This window comes from Tauraco erythrolophus, chromosome 1 (assembly GCF_009769465.1).
Source record: "Tauraco erythrolophus isolate bTauEry1 chromosome 1, bTauEry1.pri, whole genome shotgun sequence".
NCBI classification, from domain to species: Eukaryota; Metazoa; Chordata; class Aves; order Musophagiformes; family Musophagidae; genus Tauraco; species Tauraco erythrolophus.
In genome coordinates this window covers 74,753,779-74,773,764 of record NC_141465.1, presented here as the reverse complement: position 1 = coordinate 74,773,764, position 19,986 = coordinate 74,753,779, and the positions used below count along the sequence as shown (strand labels likewise).

Sequence of the window (19,986 nt, the reverse complement as noted above, 5' to 3'; positions counted from 1 at the left end):
TTCATCACATCACTGTTTTTACCACGAGGAAGATTGTAAGATTGGCACATGTAGATCTGGGAAATAAGCAAGAAGAGAATTACTATGTCAAACTGACTTGCAGATCTACTGCATCATCTATGTGATAGGGAAGATACACTGAGTTATACAAGCTACTGTAGGCAGTTTTTTTGGCCTTCTACACTACAATATAGTCCTCTCACTCAAATTTCTGGGCAGAATATTGCCATTGCTGTACAATTGAAAAAAAACCCAGTTGGCAAAAGTAGGATATTTTGAGGGGATGGCTGAGGTGCAAATCATGAATACAATCTTACAAATTCATATTAGTTAAATTCCTTATAGTTACTTTCAGTTGCGTGCAAGAGATCTTCCATTATTTTTCTTAGTTTAATATCATTAATTTCAGGTTTTTGTGTTTTCTTGTTAAATAAAGCCAAGAAACTTCTCTGTGTGACTACTCTCCTGGAAGTCTTTTATGTATTTTCTTTAAGCAGGCTGCATGAATTTTAAGTGAAATTATTTTTTTCCATTTTGCACCACTATGTTAGATTATTGCATCTCTAACTGAGAGACGTTAGAGCTGCTGGACCATCAGCACTAACCAGCAGTGGCTTCTGCCTTACTTTGTTGTGTGGACATGGGAACAGGAAAATCAGTCCTTTTACTAGACCATCTTTTCTTCACCAGCAGAAACCAAACTGTTAAATCATAAGAGTGCTGAACATGGAAAATGAAAAGTCATTGTGATAAGTAATTCTTGAAAGGAAGGAAAATACAGGGAGATGGTTGTGTTTTGTCTTTAGTTTTTTAAGCTACCCTGGGACTTATCACCATTTTCCAGAATGGTTTTTGCTGTTGCCTGTCAGTGAAGCAGAGTAATCACGAGAGTAGGTTTTTATTATATGTTTTATATCATAGTTATTTTTGTCCTTGTCCTTAACCAAGAAATTGTTATTCAGCATTTTTAAGGTGGCAAATCCTGTTTTAAAATGAGAACTAACATAGTTCTTTCATATGTTTTTCAAGTATGCTTTTTTCAGTTATTGAACTGTATCTTGTCTTACGACCATCTTGGAAGGCAAATAAGATTTTATTGAATAACAAAAAGTACTCCTCTTTCTCTTTAAAATTTTCTATTTACAATAGTTATTTAAATTCCTTCTTATTGATAGCAGACTGGGTTTGTATTTTCAGGCGGTTGACTCTAACTGCAGGCAACAATTGCATTTAAAATAGACTTCAATAAGATTCTGTTTTTGAGATGTAGTGATTGGAAGGGAATCTTCTTCTGTCAATCGGTATTTATTTTTAAATTGAATATTTTAATTTATTGGTATTAAATAGCAATTAAAATGGTATTTATTTTTAAATTGAATATTTTAATTTAAAAAATTTGCAATTGTTTTCACATTTATTACCTAAAATTGTAAAGAAAAGCTAAAGAATTAAGTGATGGAAATTTGCACCTGGAATTCAGTGTGAAACATGATACTTAATGTGCAATATAAATAGAGTTGTCAGTTCATCTGTATATTTGGGCATTTTTAAAGAAAACTAAATAATTTTTTAAAGCTTAAACTTTCCTTACTTTTATAATCCTTCATGTTAGTAAATATTTGTAATATATGTGGTAATATGTAATAATATGTAATAATTTTAAGCAATGTATTATTCAACTGATTGAAGACTAGCATGCCATGTCCTAATAGATTGAGCAGCTGCATCGGTTCTTTAAGATACTTCACACTTAGTAAATAATCATAGGTAAATATAGTCCTATGAGTATCCAAATGTACTACTTTGTCAATATTGTGTCAATATTTAAAGACAGAATTCAGTTTTGCAGCAGCAGCCAAGTAGAGTCTAAGTGGGTAGGAGAGGGCTGGAGAATGAATAGCCAGAGCAGGCTTCAGGAAGAAGGATTTGCACCTTTCAGTAGAGGTAGAAGCTGCAGCTTCTGATGCATGAGGGACTTAGTGTTTGCTGCTGTGGCTGGCCCTCTCTGTGCTCCTTTATAAGGTTTGTATCAGAACAGCTACTCCTGTGTCCTCAGGCTACAGTTTCTGGCTGTTCTTTGCCTACAGCTGGCCAAGGAGGCGAATGGAATCTCTGCTCTTGGAGTTCTGTTGTGTTAATAATAGTTAACAGTAGACAAACATGGGAATGAGAAAGAGATGAAATTGTTCATATGGGATGTTTTAGTTCTGTATTCCTTCTTAAAATAAGCATTCATATGTAGAGCTACCAAAATAACATACATTAGATTTCATTGTGATTTCAGGTGTCTCCTCATATCTAAGATCATATTTATTCATTTCTGGTTTTCATTGCATATGAACTACGTTAAGTGAATATGTTAATCATATTCATTTTAAACTATAATTGATGGAATCTATTTTAAAAGCTGGATTAGAAAATATCACTTTCCGAATGAAAAAAAGGACTTGACACACTCTTTCCTTCCACTGCTAGGCCATGGGAAGTGTGACTGTGGGAAGTGCAAATGTGATGAAGGCTGGTATGGTGAAGCTTGTCAGTATCCAACTACTTGCAATCTTACACGGAAGAAAAGCAATGAAATGTGTAAGAATTCTCAAGATATCATCTGTTCTGGTGCAGGTAAGATGTCTTTTGTTGCTTTTGATGACTTGATGTTCTCCCTGTGTTATCTTGCGAATCACTGTAATTTCTTTTCTAATTAGGAATTTTGTAGAGTATGTTTCAAGAGTCTGAGAAATAACTGTACTAAAATGCTTAATTTTCCTATAGGCCTGTTCCTATGCATATGATGTGCTCTGATTCAGAATGCCCACTTTAGTACTCTAATTTATCCATAGCTATTTTAGGTTGATGAAACTGTGGCTGTGTCATGTATTTTCATAGAATCATAGAATGGTTTGGGTTGGAAGGGACCTTAAAGGTCATCTAATTCCAACCCTCCTGCCATGGGCAGGGACACCTTCCACTAGATCAGGTTGCTCAGTCAAAAGGTTTTTTGTGTTTGTGTTTCTAGCATGTAGAAATGGCATTTGCAAATATTTTTCCAGGATGTTTATAAGCTGTACAATTTTTGATACACTTTTGAGCTGTAACAATGATTATTAAAAACAGTTCAGGAAGATCTACTGAATTGTTTTAATGGAGTACTTCCATCTTCTCTTTTCTGATTTGGTAACTCTCTTTTCTCTAATTCTCTAATTTTATGACTCATCCTAACTTAAATAGGAAGTCCTTTCCTTAAAAGAATTAGAGGAAAAATAAACAGCCTTTTAGAAGACTTCAGTGCCCGATGGGAAAATTTTGAAGGGCGTTTGCTACCAATCAAGGTTTGACACCAGAATCTGCTTCCCAGTTTTTCCATTACATTGATCTCTGAATGAGAGAATGTTTCAGGAACCCCACTTCTCACTGTTGCTGGCCTTAAATTTCTGTCTGGGTCCATACATTTTTATACAACTAAATTTCTCACAAGGTATTTGCTGACATGAGCAAAGAACCCAAAGGATTTGTGGGACTTGCTATAGAGAAGATAAGCTTTCACAAAAACAAGTGAAACCAATTTAATATAAAATTTTAAGCATATGGCATACTGAATAAATTATACATTTTATTTATGACAATAATATGGATTATATGAAACTCATGATTGTTTTACTAACAAATGAGACACCTAAATGAGAAACTGACTCTCAAAAATAAGCATAGTTCATTGTGATCAAAGTACTTAAACAAGAATGTTAAGACTTTATTTTCTCTTTCTTTCCTTGGCTAGAAGTGGCCTCAGACTGTTTATCACTGAGTTTTCATAGGAAAAACAAAGTAGTTGAACAACCACTAAAAGTGGCTAAGAGGTAGTGTTTGTGAGATCAGGAGAGGAACAAATGCTTTTAGTGTTTCTGGTATTAAACAGAAGAGGTATTCCAGTGAGAGTGGCTGGGGAGTTTGGGGTAACTTTGATGGCTGCAGCCATACATATTTTGTCTTGATGGGATTGCTTTTCAGTCTACTGCCAACATTACCTTTGGAATCTGAGCTCTGTTTTTTAATTGCCAATAAGAGACGGGAAGGGACTACATGAGTTGTTGCAAAAATAGTCCCCTGCTGTTGCACAGCTAACTATTTATTGCAATTCTTTTCATGAAACAATCAAAATTTACCTGTAATTTGACTTTTATGACTCAAGTGTTACTAATCATTTGTCAGAGCAACTAGGGCATCCTCCCTAAACCAAGATTCTCTATGTGAACAATTTCCACTTCTAGTCAATGTGAAGGAATGGACACTTTTAGGACACTGTCTATCTGAACCTCTGTAGATGCCCAATTTATGAATCAATTTACCACTTTATCTTTTTTCTTGTTTGAGAATTATCTATATTTGTATTTATTTTCCAAGTAATTGCAGCAAATAATTCTAGTTCTGTAACTTACTTATGTTATCAGTTGTATTATTATCATTATTACTATTTTATTATATTAGCTCTCGCAAACATTTTTTAAAGTTTACTTTTTTAGATTGGCCATGTACGTCACAGAGCTCGATTCTTCTGTTTCTTGTTTGGATTAATATGATGTTTAGTAAAAATTATACTGTATTTGTAATGGTGAAATGTAAAATGGTTTCTGCAAACTAGTGTAAACTCAGCAAAATCTTCTATTTTGGAGGATTTCTTTTGTGTTAATAACCATGTTTGCTAGAATATGTGGGGATGTAATGTGAGGAGTATGAGTGAATTAAATTACTTTTTATTTTAATAAGGGCCTGAGTTAACCTGGTATTGCACAAAGTTCCTACCCTTAGATTTTTAATAAAGATGATAGAGGTAGGGAAGAGAGATTTCTTATGTGACTGGCATAGTAATACATTTGTTTCTAATGGTATTTTATAATATTTTTCCTTTTTTGACTGTTTAACTCCTTAATATGTTTATTTATGGCTGTTATATGTTACCATGCATTATGTTCCAAACTAGAAAATATTCAGAAGGAAGAGGAGAAGGCAGTTGTTTGCTTTGCCCTGGCAACTGCAGGTTGATAACTTCAGGTTAGATAGACTCTCTGAGGGAAAAGGAGTAATTCTTCCTTCCCTGAGAGCAACAAACAATTTTTTTTTTGTTTGGGAGGGTGAGTCGTGGAGAGAGGCAGCCACTGAGGTGAGGGGGCAACCCTACTCAAAAAAACAAGAAGCAAATGTGCTGCCAGACCACAGATAACAGAAGAGAGATCTGTTTACAAAACCATTTCCATCCTTTGCATCGCTATGGCTTTTCCTTATTTCAGAAGGTTTTCTGTTGTGGTTTATGTTGTAATAAAAACCAGCTCTACACTTCCAAAACATTTGGGAGCCCTGGGGGTACTTACAGGGAGGGACAATCTCAGGCAGACCCGTTTTGTCAAACCACTCACTGGTCTGACATGGGTAAAAACCCATCCTACTTGTGACAGATCAGCATGTGTCTTTATTATGTCTCTCAACTTCCTTGCAAGATCAACTGTTTTCTGAGACATCGCCCACAAACTGAAGGAAAATGAGCCAGCCCTAAAAGTTTAAAGTTAGATTGGGTCAAAGCCCTGAAATAACAAGATATTATTACAGAGGTTCCTAAAATTCTTCAAATGAATGAAATAACTTGTAATGTAGACATTGATACCACTGGGAAAGAAAAAAAAAAGCTATTGGTGGGCAAATGGCAAGTGGTTGGTGAAAACTATATTAATATGTGCATAAAGAATACTACCAAGGGTTTTAGTAAATATCACAGAATTGGTTGTTTAACGCTTTTAACTGTAATTTTGCTGTAAAATTGTTGATACGCTATTATAATACTTATGGTTTGTTTAAAAACGCTATGAATGTATCTCTCCACAATTATCTTCTCTGTTGTATAATTAAGGTAATGCTGTGGTAATTGCTTTCTAGATTGTGTCCTTTTTTCCTGACATCTGATCATAAGTTCTTCATGCAGATGTTCCTCACCAAAGTTTTCTTCCTTTTATTCCTGTCTTTTTCTCCAAGACTGTACTTTTAAAATCTTAATCCTCAGCTGACAACTGTAGAAAAGAGAGTGGAGACTGTAGTGCAAAGCAACTTTTTGAACTTAGACATATTTTCAGGTTGTTGTTAGCCTTGCCCTGTTTTTCTCCTGTAGCATGGCTGTGGAACTGGACAGAACCAGGCTTCATTCTTGAGAAGATAACTAAGTTAAATTTTCTCCTTTCAGTATGGTATTAGGAAAATACCATACTGGTTATTAAGAAAGAACCACTTGAATGCCATATCTATTTACAGCTAAGATTAGGCTTTTTGTTGATGTGGGTTGTTTCTGTGTCTGTCTTCATTTGACTGGATGATCTTTAGATTTCAGCCTTCTCAGAAATAAATTACGTACCATCTCTGATGGACTAATGAAACTCTTTCCATAAACTGCAGTCACTGAATACCATCTTAAATATTTGCAGGCACATGTCAGTGTGGCAGGTGTAAATGTGCAAACTCAGAAGGAAACGAACTGGTCTATGGTAAATTTTGTGAATGTGATGACAGAGAATGCATAGATGATGAGACAGAAGAGATTTGTACAGGTATGTATTTTAATGAGTACAAGAAGAATGGTGAAGATTAATACAGAGTGTTATAAAATCATTTAATTGCATGGACCTACAAAACGTCTTTACTGAATGTAAAAAATAAAGGTAACTATATTTGCAAGAATTTAGCTTGCAAATTGTAAGTGGGAATTTCAGATGCAAAAATGAGCTAAGCAAGAGGTTAAAGAATGAAGAAATCCTATGACATCCTCCTCTTTTTGGAAGAACTGCGAAGAGGATTATACAAGGTAATTCACTAAGGCAATTCATAGCTTAGTGTGTCTGTCTTTGGTAGGATATAAGAAATGTGAATGCTTTGTGGCATAGATGAGAGCAAGATGGAGGACATAGAAATACAAAAGAAAAGAAAAACAGATTAGGAGTTTTGGCAAGGAAGCAAAAATTAAGAAGACCAAGAGTAAATAGAGAATGAGAACTCAGATGAGAATTCAGGAGATAAAAAGGGAAAGGAATGAATGAAAAAAATTTCAGCCGTGATAGGAAAGGCAAGAGAATAAGATGGAGTGAACTCTGCTGACAGATAGAAAAGCAATGAAAATTCAGATTGTGCTTTCTTTTCATTGTAAGATAGGAACTTGGCAATTAGATACTGTGTGATACACACCATTTATGGCATTATAAATTTTGTTGCCTATATTACTGGAGAGGCTAGTCCTTAAGCTAGAAGGTGCTACAAATATTTTTCCAGCTATACACGTGCATACTGTGTCTGTATCCACACAGGAAGATTCAGAACTGCTCATAGACTATTCACACTCTGATAATAGTGCGTAGTCTGCATGTGTGTGTGATATGGGAGTACTTGTGTAAAGTAGCTTTATCTATCTTTATCCTTAGAGAACAAAATAAATTCTATTTATTAAAGTGCCTTTGAAGGCAAAAATAAGTTTTTTTTTGTACAGGATTGGGTAGGAATTTTAAATGACAGTTAACAGCATGGTCCTCTGAAGTCCAAATCCAGGAGTAGAGTACAATATTTCCAGTAATTGCCTAAAATAAAATGAGTGGAGGGCAATAATTTTTATGTGCCAATGATCCCATTTATGTTTATTTGCTTGTAACCATTACACATGATATCAAATATGATAAAAATTTACCATTTATTTAGTTCCAGTAAATTCTCCTTCTGCTGTTTTTTTCAGTTTGTGCTTTTGTTTTTTGTTTTTTTTTTTCCCCACCTCTATTGCTCCTGGTTTATATCGTTAGGTTTTTCTTAGCTTTTATTTCCCTTTGTTTTGGCCAATGGTGCCATATTGCAAAACAGACCAGATGCATCTCTGTAAAACACTAGTTTTATGTGCATGCAGAAATCAAAGTATGCTGAAGAAAAAGGCTGAAAAAGATGGTAGATTCAAGTCTCTAAGGTCTGTGATTCATCAGTATAAAAAGCTCTGATACCTTATGTAAGGTTTCAAGCCTTCTAAAGTTAATATAAACTGTGAACTAGTGGTGTGCTTGGCTTGATTAGGTTGTTGTAAGCTGAAAAACTTATGCACGTAGCTTATCAGTGTTAGATTTTGCTTTACTTTTTAACAAACCTCTGCAGTACATAACCGTATGTTGAAAAATGCCTTCTGACAAAAAAAATGGATAGCAAATGAAGCGAAGGACAAAGGTACATAATTTCATCACAGAAAAAGTGGACTCCACATGCCTATCTGGTTATGGTTTCTCTCTCACACTCCAATATCTCCTTTGATACCCTCTATCCCATCTTTCCTTCCACAGGAGTTCCACCACAAGAATTCCATCACAGGAATCATTTAGGTTTATTTATGAAGTATAGGTTTATTTTTGAAGTAATAAAGAAATGGCCTTCCAGCCCAGTTCTGCTTAGCTGGCAATGGCCCCTGAATACTCTCCAGAGACAGAGTGAACCTATTCAGCGTCTGTTGTATTTTCAGTTTGTGTAGCACTGACTTAGTTGCTACATACCCTTTATTGCCCTTGAAGCTATAAACAGGTTTTGGTGATTTTAATTGTCTTCAAAGAAAGCCAGCTCAGGAGGATCAAGCTAACGAAAAAACAAAAGCTTCTATTTACACACATGTTTCTAAAGCCTGCAGCTGTGAGCTGGGATTTTATCCTGCAAAAGCATACAATGCCATGCTGAGATATGGATAACATGCATTATAATCTTTGCACAAGGGAACTGCATTTTTTAAGCAATTCGCTTCTTAGATAGGGCAGAGTTACAAAGATGTATCAAGCTTTTCAAGCCTTAGTTGGATATTTATCAGTCAGTTGTCTGTATCACTTTTTATTTGAGGTTACATAAACTTTGGAATCAAGTTGCAGCATATTTTTAATAAAGTGTCGTGGTTTCTAGCAAATTAAGTTCTGATCCTGATCTTTTTTATCTAAGACTTTTTTGCTCTAATGGAGTGATTTTGTCTTCAGTCAAAGGCAAGATTTAGTGGCAAATTGTATCATTTAATTCATATTTATTTGGGGACTACACAAGTGCGAGTCAAGAATGAAGTAGTGACGTTTTAATCTGCAAAAATTGCCAGTAGATCAAATTAATTTACCCCTTTACAAATTTTCCCTTTATTTCTTGTCCACTGTTCAAGAACAACCTCTTGGTAATAAGCAATATTTTAGACTTTGTTGTTTAGTTATCTAAAAGTAAGATGGTATTTTTATCTTCTGGTTGTTTTTTTTTGCATGTAACCAAACAATTGCTATGAAAATTCCATATGTAATTGTAAAAACAGGAAAAAATTGTATTCCACAGATCTGACTTTGCACTCTTGACAGTTAAGGAGATAAGTTCTAGTCTCTGATAGAGACAACCAGGTCTACTAAGCTAAACATACCTAGAGGGAAAAAAGGACAAGATCCTAACTTGATCCTTCTAGTAAAGAATTAACTTATGGCTTCAAAATTAGTAAGAGCTGCAACTACTTAATTGAAATGCTTTGTATCACTGAAGCACATGGCAGAAGTACCTCAGTGGATCAAAATGTTCAGGAGCTGGTTTCATCAAGCCTAGATGACTCAACTATCTTTTTGGGGAGATGTGTGGGTTTTTAAATGAACATTTAAAAGGTTCATTTTACTAATTCATATCTTTCATGAACTGATTTGTCAATGTTCAAAAATCTTCCTAACAGGTAAGAAGGGAAGCCATATACAATGTAGACAGGTTGTAGTAAATCAAGGTCACTCTGCTGGAATTATCTGAGGAGTCAAGAACACACAATGCTTTCTTAGACATGCCAAGTATGCTGGGCAAGTGCTTAAATTTTAACTATTATGTTTACCATCTTCCAAATTTACCTATGAAATTTTGAAAATTAAACTTACAAATGTAAAAATACTGATATTATTTTCTTAGTGTATATTGATTAGATTTAATCTGTAATTAAATGAAAACGTTCTAAAATAGATGGGGAAAAGCATAATTCAGGTATCCTTTGTCTTATTTTAGGTAGGCATATATGGTCTATAAATTGTTTCTATTCTGAGTCTAGAACTAAAAGTTTTTAAAAGAAAAGATCAAAACAGTTAAATTGTTAATGCTTTTTAGAAACTTGCCTCTTTCTCACTGTATAAAATTTGTTTTGGGTTAAGGCCATGGTAAGTGTTACTGTGGAAACTGTTACTGTGAGGCTGGTTGGCATGGAGATAAATGTGAATTCCAGTGTGACATCACCCCCTGGGAGATCAAGAAAAGATGCACATCTCCAGATGGCAAAATCTGCAGCAACAGAGGTGTGTCATTCGCATGTTCCTTCTACGCATATTTATGTATCTTGCTTTTGTTTTACGAGATGCGTTTTCTGCACTAGGACGTAGGCTGTGTTTGCTGATAGTTTCTAGTTTGTTCTCACATATTTAAAATCTGGATATATGTTTCCAAGTGAGTGGGTAGATGATACCTGTGTTTAGGTATAAACTTGCACATATCCACACCCGTTTTTCGATTAAGCTGACCAAAGCTGTTCTCATTTTTGTAGTGAGACTGCACAGGATAATTTGTCAGTACCTCTTCTTTGGTGAGAGACCTATCCTGCAAAATTGCAAAATATTATCAGATTTTTTACTTTGAATGGACTGGTGCTGTAAGGCCAACAGGACTATGTGTCAATTCATTCTTAAGGAAGATCAAGCACCCACAATTTAATAGGGAAAATGAAAACACAAAGCTTTTTGTTTCCACTGTGACCTGAAAAAACAACTAAGAAATATTCAGTAACAATGCTGTGGAATGCATATGGAGCTGGAAACATAGATTTTGCATAATATTTCTGACTACATGGGGTTTTATTTGCACAAAATCCCAGAATTTTAATTTGACCTGGTACTTTTTATAATTTTGCCATTTAAAAAAAAAAAAAAAAAACAAACCACGATATATTGTGTCCACTGTTCAAGAACAACCTCTTGAAAAAACAAGATTGCTTTTCACTAACTACTGTTTGTCTTCATTGAACAGAGTTTAAAAAAATGTTATTTTTGTGGCAATAGTCCAGAATAATTACCATAGAACATAAGCATAAGTCACATAGATACCCGTCTTAAAAAACGTCTCTGCTGACAAACCTGCTATAGTGTGAACATCTAATTATCCTAAGAACATTTAGAAAACTCTCTTCTCTTAATTGTGAGGAAATTGAAAGATTGACTCAAATACAGAGATCATGTAGGCTCATTTAGTCTTGAGACCTGAACACTAAAAAATTTTCTGTAATTCTGGAAAGAATAAATATCAAAGCAACTTCAGATCAGATGCTTTGTTTGCACCAAGAAAGTAATTTATTGTCGAAGAATTTCTTGTCAAAGCAACTTCCTGCTCAAATTTGAAATTTTAATGTGCAAGTATTTCTTTAAATTTACATTGCAATTGGGGGAAATGAGTATAAACAGTATAGCTGATATTCTGAATAGCTACAAACTCCTACATAAAGATAAATTTGTGGGATATTTCTAATTTTTTTTCCCTTTCCCTTATTTGTGATTTTATCCACATAAAAATTTTGTAGGCTTTTGACTATATAAAGTTTCTTTCCAACACAGGAAGGAAGGAAACTCTCTTTAGTCTTTTTTACCCTGTGTTATCTTGTGATGTAGGTGCAGCTCATCTTGTCAGTCTTGAGTCTTCTAAAAATTAAATATTGAGGCTAACCTTGCTGTCCACCCTGCTTCAGTTCTAAGATGGTTAAATTGTCTGTATCTTTCCACCAATTGTCTAGTCAAACAGATGAGACAAGATGTGTGCCTTTAGATTTTTTTAAACTTTGGTGAGATGATGTTTTGCATTGCAATATGCAGGACAGCTGATCCAAATTCACTTTGAGGTTGTTTCTGGGAGGATTAATCGCTCTCCAGAGGCATTTCCTAATTTTCTGGGGGTTTTGTTTGTTTGTTTGTTGTTGTCAGGGTTTTTTGTTCTCCTTCAGTCACATCACTGCATTGTGAAAGCATAAATCATCAGGTACAGATTACTTGAGGGCGTCTTGGTGGCTTTAGCACTGAACTGGGCAGCAGCTCTTCCTCAGTCATGTAGCTGTCATGCATGCATGAGTCTGTAGACCTTCCCTTTTTAGAGAATTTGCCCATATCTATATGTACTCCTTAGTCACCCCGTCCTGTTGTTTTCAAATGCATTATATTGTTCAGAGTAATCTGAATAAGAAGACAAAGGCTTTGGTGGAAAAGCAGACGATGAAGGTGCTTTCCAGGAAATGAACTGCATACATCTGTAAGGTTAGGCTGCTTCTTTGTGCCTCTTGGCATGTCAGAAAAAGCAGTGAACGTATGGCCCTGAAGCATATTTGGGTTCCTGAGTAAGGAAGCTTTATTTTTTTGTTCTGATTTCTCCTAAGTAAGCAGGATGCATGTTCTCTGTGTATCAGTAAGGTTGTGCCAAATTATTCTCTCTGTCATATTTCACATTTCCCTTCTTATTGTAAACAACAGGGTGTGGCCCTGAATATTGGCTTGGAAAAAGTGAAAAAATACCATTTTCATGTAGATCTGTGCTGACATTCTTCTTGGGTAAAGAATGACCTCCTGGGCATTTTCAACTGGATTAGAATTTGGATTTCCTTCTAGTTTAAATGTTTATGCTTTAACAATCATTAATTATCCACTGTGCTCAAGCCCAAGTCATTTAAACAGCATTGATTTTTATTGTCATTAGTGTCAGAGCAAATTACTGTTGATGTCAAAGATTTAAGGCTGTTTTGTGCACTACATTTTTCTGTTGTTTCCTAACAAGGCTCAACAGCAAAAAGAAACTTGAAGAGGAAGCCAACTTGTTTGTATAAAGTATTACTACTAAATAATCATAGAAGGTTTTAAAATACAGAAGGTGAGCATACGTTCATGATTAACACTTTCAGCTTTGAAACTGCATTCCTATGAGAGCAGAAAATTCACAAGTGTAAATTCCTGTAATCAAAGTACTATTACCCTGAATTGCCCAGTTAATCTTCTATCTCTATCATCTCTTTTTTTTTTTTCCCTCTTTCCCAGGCACATGTGTATGTGGGGAATGCACATGCCATGATGTGGACCCAACTGGTGACTGGGGAGATATTCATGGAGATACTTGTGAGTGTGATGAAAGAAACTGCAAAGCAGTGTATGATAGATACTCTGATGACTTCTGTTCAGGTAAGGAATACATATAAAAGGAACTTATGTGTAGTTTTACAACAAAAGCATCCAATTGGTCTGATCTTGCTCTTCCTTCATGCTCCAGTTCTCATTTAACAAGCTTAAAATACACCAAGCTTTAGGTGTTTGGGTTTTTTTGGGAGTGGACTTTTTAAATTAAAACATATAATGCTGTAAAAAAACCACCGCCCAATTCCCAACTTTTTCCCAGCTAACAATACTAGAGGAGAGAAATACCAAAACCACAATCCCAGAAAAGAGCACCTCCTGGCCAACCCTCATCTATATACTGAGCATGACGTTGCATGATACAGAATATCCCATTGGTTAATTTGAGTCCGTGGCTCCAGCTATGCTCCCTCACAGCTTCTTGTGCACCTGCACACAAGCAAAGCATGGGAAGTTGAAAAGTCCTTGATTTCTTAGCAACAACTAGAAACATCAGTATATTATCAACATTCGTCTCATACCAAATCTCATACTAATTCCAAAACACAGTGTTATTCTAGCTACTGGGAAGAAATTTAACTCTATCCCAGCTGAAACCAGGACACCATCCAAGGCTGGCAGTGTATTTAGACTGATGTTCCATGTATCAACTAACAAAAGCTGAGATTCTGAGCAAGACCTTCCATAAAATTTTGTATGGTTACTGCTAAAGCTACTAATAGTGGGCAGGAGGGAGGGACTTTGATCAATACACAGCATGCAATTTGTACACATAGGAACTTTGCAAAAACACGTGAGAGTGGTTTTGAAAGGACTCGACAGATTACAGGTTGTCAGCTCTAATGCATCCTGTAGAAATCTGATCTGACCTAATTAATAATAGGCAAAATGCAGTCACATCAAGGAAAGTAATGAAGTGGTATATTCTCCTCCTATTACTAGAGTAAGAGATCAATTGTAGAAAGATCATAGGAGCTGTCTGTAATAGGGAGAAAAGGCTGAAACAAACACAGTATATAAAATTCTTAGCCTCTTCTTTGCCTGTTATAAATGTTTCTCACCTGTTGTTTTTAGGTGGGATTTTGTTGTTGTGTTTTTGTTTTTTTTTTTTTAATAATTATTGATGAATCACTAGCTAACAAAACTGGGGGAAAAAAAAAAGAAAGAAACATTTCTGAAAACCTTCAGTCAATTTGTTTGCTTGCTACTGTGTCAGCTGCCTACAAATGTTATATAAGTTTATTTAACTAATAAGGTGGAAGGATGTAGAGCTGCAGTCAGGAGAGCAGCAGGAGGATTGAGTTTGGGATGTTGTCAGTTTTTGAATGTATTATTGTGTTGCCGAGTATGTTTATAGCACTCAGGGACTGATGAAAATGTCAACATCAGCTAAGGAATACAAAGCTGAAAAACAATATGGTAAATGTTTTCTGTAGTTAAGGGTGAATACAAGAGTTTCAAACCTAATTAGATTAAAGCAAACCCATGGCATCTACAGCTAACGCTGCATCATTGAGACAGAGCTCGAACTCCCTTTCCCAGACATTATTGCCATTGCTGCTGCTGCTGCCCAGGGTCATAATGGTTATGTGAAAGCAGAGTGTAAGAAAGTACAGACAGTTACAAAAGTGTTGAGGGGAAGATACTGCCATTTGACATTGGATTAAGGACTGGTACAGTGTTTTTTTATTACACTGACATAACTGTAAATGAGCAAACCTTAAGAGAGATACAAAAGAAGGTACTCATGGCTTGCTTGATCTAACTAGAACTCATGTTGAAGTATAGCTTAGTTTTTCTCTCTGATCAGCAAAAATTTTAGTACTACTTCTTATTCTTATCCCTTCCCTTTCCATTATGTTTCAGAAAAGCCTAATTTTGCCTTAGCTGGTCATCCAGGTACACATTCCTCAAATAGGTTGTGCAAAACTCTCCATTTTGACATGAAGCAGTGTGAACAATGTCTTATAGTCCGGCTGTTTAGTCCTGTTTCAGAAGTGGACAAGATGCATAGTATTAATTCTGGTTTATTGTGGTAGACAGACAGAATCTCCAATTAAATCAAAGATTTACTAGCAGAATTGTAATTGGACAGCTTTTTTGTTTATGTGAAACAAATTTACTTAGTGCACAAAGTGTGCATGTAGTAGGTGTGCAAAATATCCTAATTTTTCTCACAATTATTTGTAAATTGATTTAGGATGAATCAAAGAGGGATTAGTCAGATTAGGGAGAGTAATCCAGCTCTCTTAAAACCTACATCAAATGGAGGTGATATACAAAACTTTTCCTATCTTGTTCTGCCTACTGAATAGGTAGAGACAGGAAACTCATTGTCCCGAGTAGCAGATTGAAATCATAGGAAATCATGCTTACATGCAAAGAGTTTTACTGTTACTGAATGAAATGCTATGTTTATTTCATAAACTACAAATGACAGGAATTGACTGTCCTGATGTGAGGATTTAACAGCAGCTACCTCTGGAAACTTCATATGGCTTGGGGTGAATGTCAATTTGCAGTACCTTATATTGGCAACTGGATGCCTTCTTTTAACACCTGAAGTGCTGTTCAGTATCTTACTGATTTTCTTTCAGAGGTGTTCACAGCATTAAAGTGATTATCTTCCTTTAAAGAGAGAATAGCTTTCATAACTTGACATAGAAAGAAAACAAGGCTTCCATAAGAAAATTTGTACATTCGCACATCTCATTAGCTCCTTTGCTGTGGCTCCAGCAAAGAAAATGTTATATGAAAAAACGTCATCCTCTTGTAAGTATCTATGTGAATCAGGGAACATATGTCCAATTCGTAACCTGTCAGCAGGTATACATGAAAGCAAGGGACAGAATATGTTCAGACATGGTTAGGAAGAGTCAAATTAGCTAATGAGATACCAAAACCACATCTGACTGCCCTATGGAAATGAAAATTGATTATATCCAATATTTTATTATTTGCACATCACGATTTAGTAGAAGGCACTAGTTTGAGACTTGGAATTGATGTGGCATTGCTTATCTCTAGTGGATCATGTTGATTTCAAGTAGATAAAAGATGGTATTGATATATTACTTGGAGAACATGCTGCAACTGTGTTAGAAAAAGAAAAACACAAAAGTAAATGAAATATTGCCTTACAATGGCCCCACTTCTCCAGACAATGAGAAAATGTGTATTTGTAAGCTCTATTCCACCCTTTCTCATGAGGATTGTGTGTGAGGTGGCAAAACATGCCTTAAGGAAAGAAATTAAAAGGAAATATGGCTTAAATGGAGCAATAGACCAGAGTTGTTGTCAGAAAAAAGTAGATACAATGAGTTGATTGTATTTTTTGCCAGTCTGGTTATTTAATCAGATAATTAATTTGATAAATTTCATCTAATCGTGAGGTTTTAATACCTCTCATCAGTATAGAAGCTAATCTTTAATTGTATTTGTTGTGAAGGTCATGGACAGTGTAATTGTGGAAGGTGTGACTGTAGAGAAGGATGGACTGGGAAGAAGTGCGAACATCCACATTCTTGTCCATTGTCAGTTGAAGAAAGTGCCAAGAAATGCCAAGGAAATTCTAATTTACCTTGCTCTGGAAGAGGTAAGCCCATTTCAGGAAGAATTTTCATGCTCTTAAAATGTCCTTCCATTAAAAGAATTTTTGCAGATGTCTGGCATTACTAGTATTGAAAAATATGAACTTTCTTGGCTTACTGTGCATGAATCACACCTGCATAACTTGTGAGTTATGAGAAGGGAAGGGAAAAATAAAAGGTCAACTATTTTTCCTGTCATCTACTGCTTTGTATTTAATTTTACATATGTCAGTATTTGTTTTGGAAGTTTTCAAAGATGCTTTCAAGATCACTGCAGTTAAGTCTTTGCTAAACAGACATTAAAAATATGAACCTATTCTTTACATTCTTTGACAAAACTAGAATGAGATTTTCAGCCTATGTAAAATATTGTGGCACCATTGTGATAAGAGCTGTTCAGATTTAAATTGCCTAAGAAACTGCCCTACAGAGTGTAGGATTGACTTCTAAAATGTAGTTGTTCTTCAGTGCAATTTGCTAGTTAGCCACTGGCTTTTCATTTGAAACCCTGTCTTTATGACACTGTAGCCTTTTCAAAACTTTGACTAATACTAAATCAGTCATACATACAATTGAAATACACATTGCAAGCAAAAGGAAATTTTTCTCAAAAGGAAAAAAGACCTGCTGTTTTTCCTTTTTCACTGTTTGAAATGTGATTTTCTGCAGAGACAAGAAAGAGAAGTAAGTATGGCACAGACTTTCGCTAGAACTGGTAATTGAAGTTGTTATGAATTCTGCCCACTTAAGTATTTGCTGGAAAAGGTCTAAAGTTGCTCTTGAATTACTGCATTTGACCCTAAATGTAATTTCATTTGCAATTTCTTCTTTCACTAACACTATCCGAAATAGTAAAAAAATTGTAGGCTGTCCACCCAAGTTAGCAGGGGGATAATTGTATTTTTCTCCTCCTATAAATGCGTAGCAGCTCATAACTTAGTAAACGCATCATTAGCTTTATCTTAAAAGAACTATATATTAACAGATTGTTGATTGCTTTTTTCTTAATTAGGCTACAGTTTCTGAGTGAATTACATCTCTCTTGCTAAAAATTCTCAGAAACATTCTTGGCTACAACATAAGTGAAACAAGAGCATCTGCAGAGAATCAACATCATTTTATTGTTCATGATTACAAGAATTGTAGTTAAAAAGAAAGGACTATTGACATTTGATTTTATTTTACTTTTTAATACTGGCTCACTCTTTTCCTGTTCTTATTGAATGCTGAATGTCTCTTCTCTTATCTGTTTCACTAGGAGTTGTGTATGTTGAGCATTTGAAGTCAGTTCTATGATTTAATTGCATTCTGCACTATGAGAGTCAAATGACAGAGAGAAAAGAATGACAGTCATAAAAACAAGTTCAATTTGAATAAAAATAAAGCCTTAAGTTATAGACCATATTGTTCTATTTATATTTTAAATTTTGAAAAGTTTTATTAAGTATAGTGGGAAGAGTGAGTTTGAAGATTTCAATATTAGTGGCAATAATTCTATCCTCTTCATGTCTGAAAAAAAACCCACCTCTGAGTATTAATGCTAGCAGTGTTTTACTGTTGAGGTACTAGCAGTGAAATAAGTCCCTTTCAGGTGAATTCATTTGACTGAATGATCCGTTAGTCAAAATTTTCAAATAAAATACAGGCAGTATCTATTGGAACAAAAGGTTTAATCAACAGTAGCTTTGACTGAGCTTCCTTTGACTTCCAAAGAAGAAGAGACCACCAAGGTTCACAAGGGGTCCAAATGGCACGTGTAACTAGGATGTAATAGATAGCTGCTGTAATGAAGGAGCAAGGGATTCTGCATTCCATGCTTGAAAAAAAAAATTCCCATGAAAACTGTAATTTTAGAATGGAATGAGGTATTTTTTTTAGTCCTATGAATAATTTTGTTTAGAAAATTGGAAGAGAAAAAGACAAAGGAAATTTTAGTCTAATCATCTCTAATTTACTAGATAGTGGTTTGTTGTTTTTTTTTTTTTTATCCTGGACTCCTTGGATTTCCCTTTCTTTCATCATGTTTTGGATCTAGTAAAAAATGTGAGAAAGTTTCTGTACTGCTGAAGGGATGTAGGTCTTTAGTTCCTAGGAAAAATTGTCATTGGACTCACACAGTTAAATTCTTTGGTCCCATTTGAAAATCCTACTACTTGGCATTATAGCTTGTCACAGACAGAAGTGTTACAAAAGCAAATGAAATAAAATAAGGATTTCCAATCAAACACAACCCCTTTCAAGTCTTCTGGGAGTGGGAAAGGCCACAGATTTGTAACACCAATCTCAATTTCTCTGAAGTCCATAGGGAGGATTGTTTGACAAGGAAGAGAAAGTTATGACAAAAATGGAAGTGTTTCCTTTTCCATTCGAACATTATTGTTTTGGTCACCTCCTTGTAATATTTTTCTTCTGGCTATGGTGCAGATCCTTGTACAGGTCAGTAATCCTCTCCACTGCTGGAGAAGCTGAGAACTTAGCATCCTTATTTAATAGGGTCTTTTAGTTTATGTATGGAATAGGATGTAGAATGGAGAACCCACAGATGTAGGTGCATGACTTGATACTGGGCAACCTCTGGTAGCAATACAGGTTGAAGGATGAAGGGGTTGAGAGTAGCCCTGCAGAAAAGGATGTGGGGATACTGGTGGATGAAAAGCTGAACATGAGCTGACAATGTGCAGCCCGGAAAGCCAACCATATCCTGGTCTACAGAAAAAGAAGCATGGCCAGCAAGTCAAGGGAGGTGATTCTCTCTCTCTGCTCTGCTCTGGTGAGACTGCCTGGAGTAAAGTGTCCAGCTCTGGAGTCCTCAGCGCAGGAAAGGCATGGACCTGTTGGAGCGACTCCAGAGGAGGACCACAAAAATGGTCAGAGGGATGGAACACGTCTCCTGTGAGGAAGAGCTGAGAGAGTTGGGGTTGTTCAGCCTGGAGAAGAGAAGGCTCCGGGGAGACCTCTTGCGGACTTTCAGTAGTTAGAAGGGGCTTATAAGAAAGATGGGGAAAAACTTCTTAGCAGGGCCTGTTGCAATAGGACAATGGGTAACGGTTTTAAACTAAAAGTGGGTAGATTCAGACTAGATATAAGGAAGGAATTTTTTACGATGAGAGTGGTGAAACACTGGAACAGGTTGCCCAGAGTGGTGGTAGATGCCCCACCCCTGGAAACATTCAAGGTCAGGTTGAACCAGGCTCTAAGCAACCTGATGT

General features: G+C 35.6%; 1 protein-coding gene across 1 annotated transcript in view; it reads left to right on the top strand.

Annotated features, from left to right (window-relative positions):
* The first annotated feature begins 2,582 nt into the window (after positions 1-2,582).
* Positions 2,583-19,986, top strand: part of ITGBL1 (integrin subunit beta like 1) — a 90,148-nt gene continuing 72,744 nt past the window's right edge. Inside the window, exons 1-5 of the mRNA XM_086610996.1 lie at positions 2,583-2,622; positions 6,462-6,584; positions 10,188-10,328; positions 13,095-13,235; positions 16,636-16,782. Of these exons, the coding sequence (XP_086467122.1) occupies positions 2,583-2,622; positions 6,462-6,584; positions 10,188-10,328; positions 13,095-13,235; positions 16,636-16,782 (592 nt within the window). The remainder of the gene's footprint in view (positions 2,623-6,461; positions 6,585-10,187; positions 10,329-13,094; positions 13,236-16,635; positions 16,783-19,986) is intronic.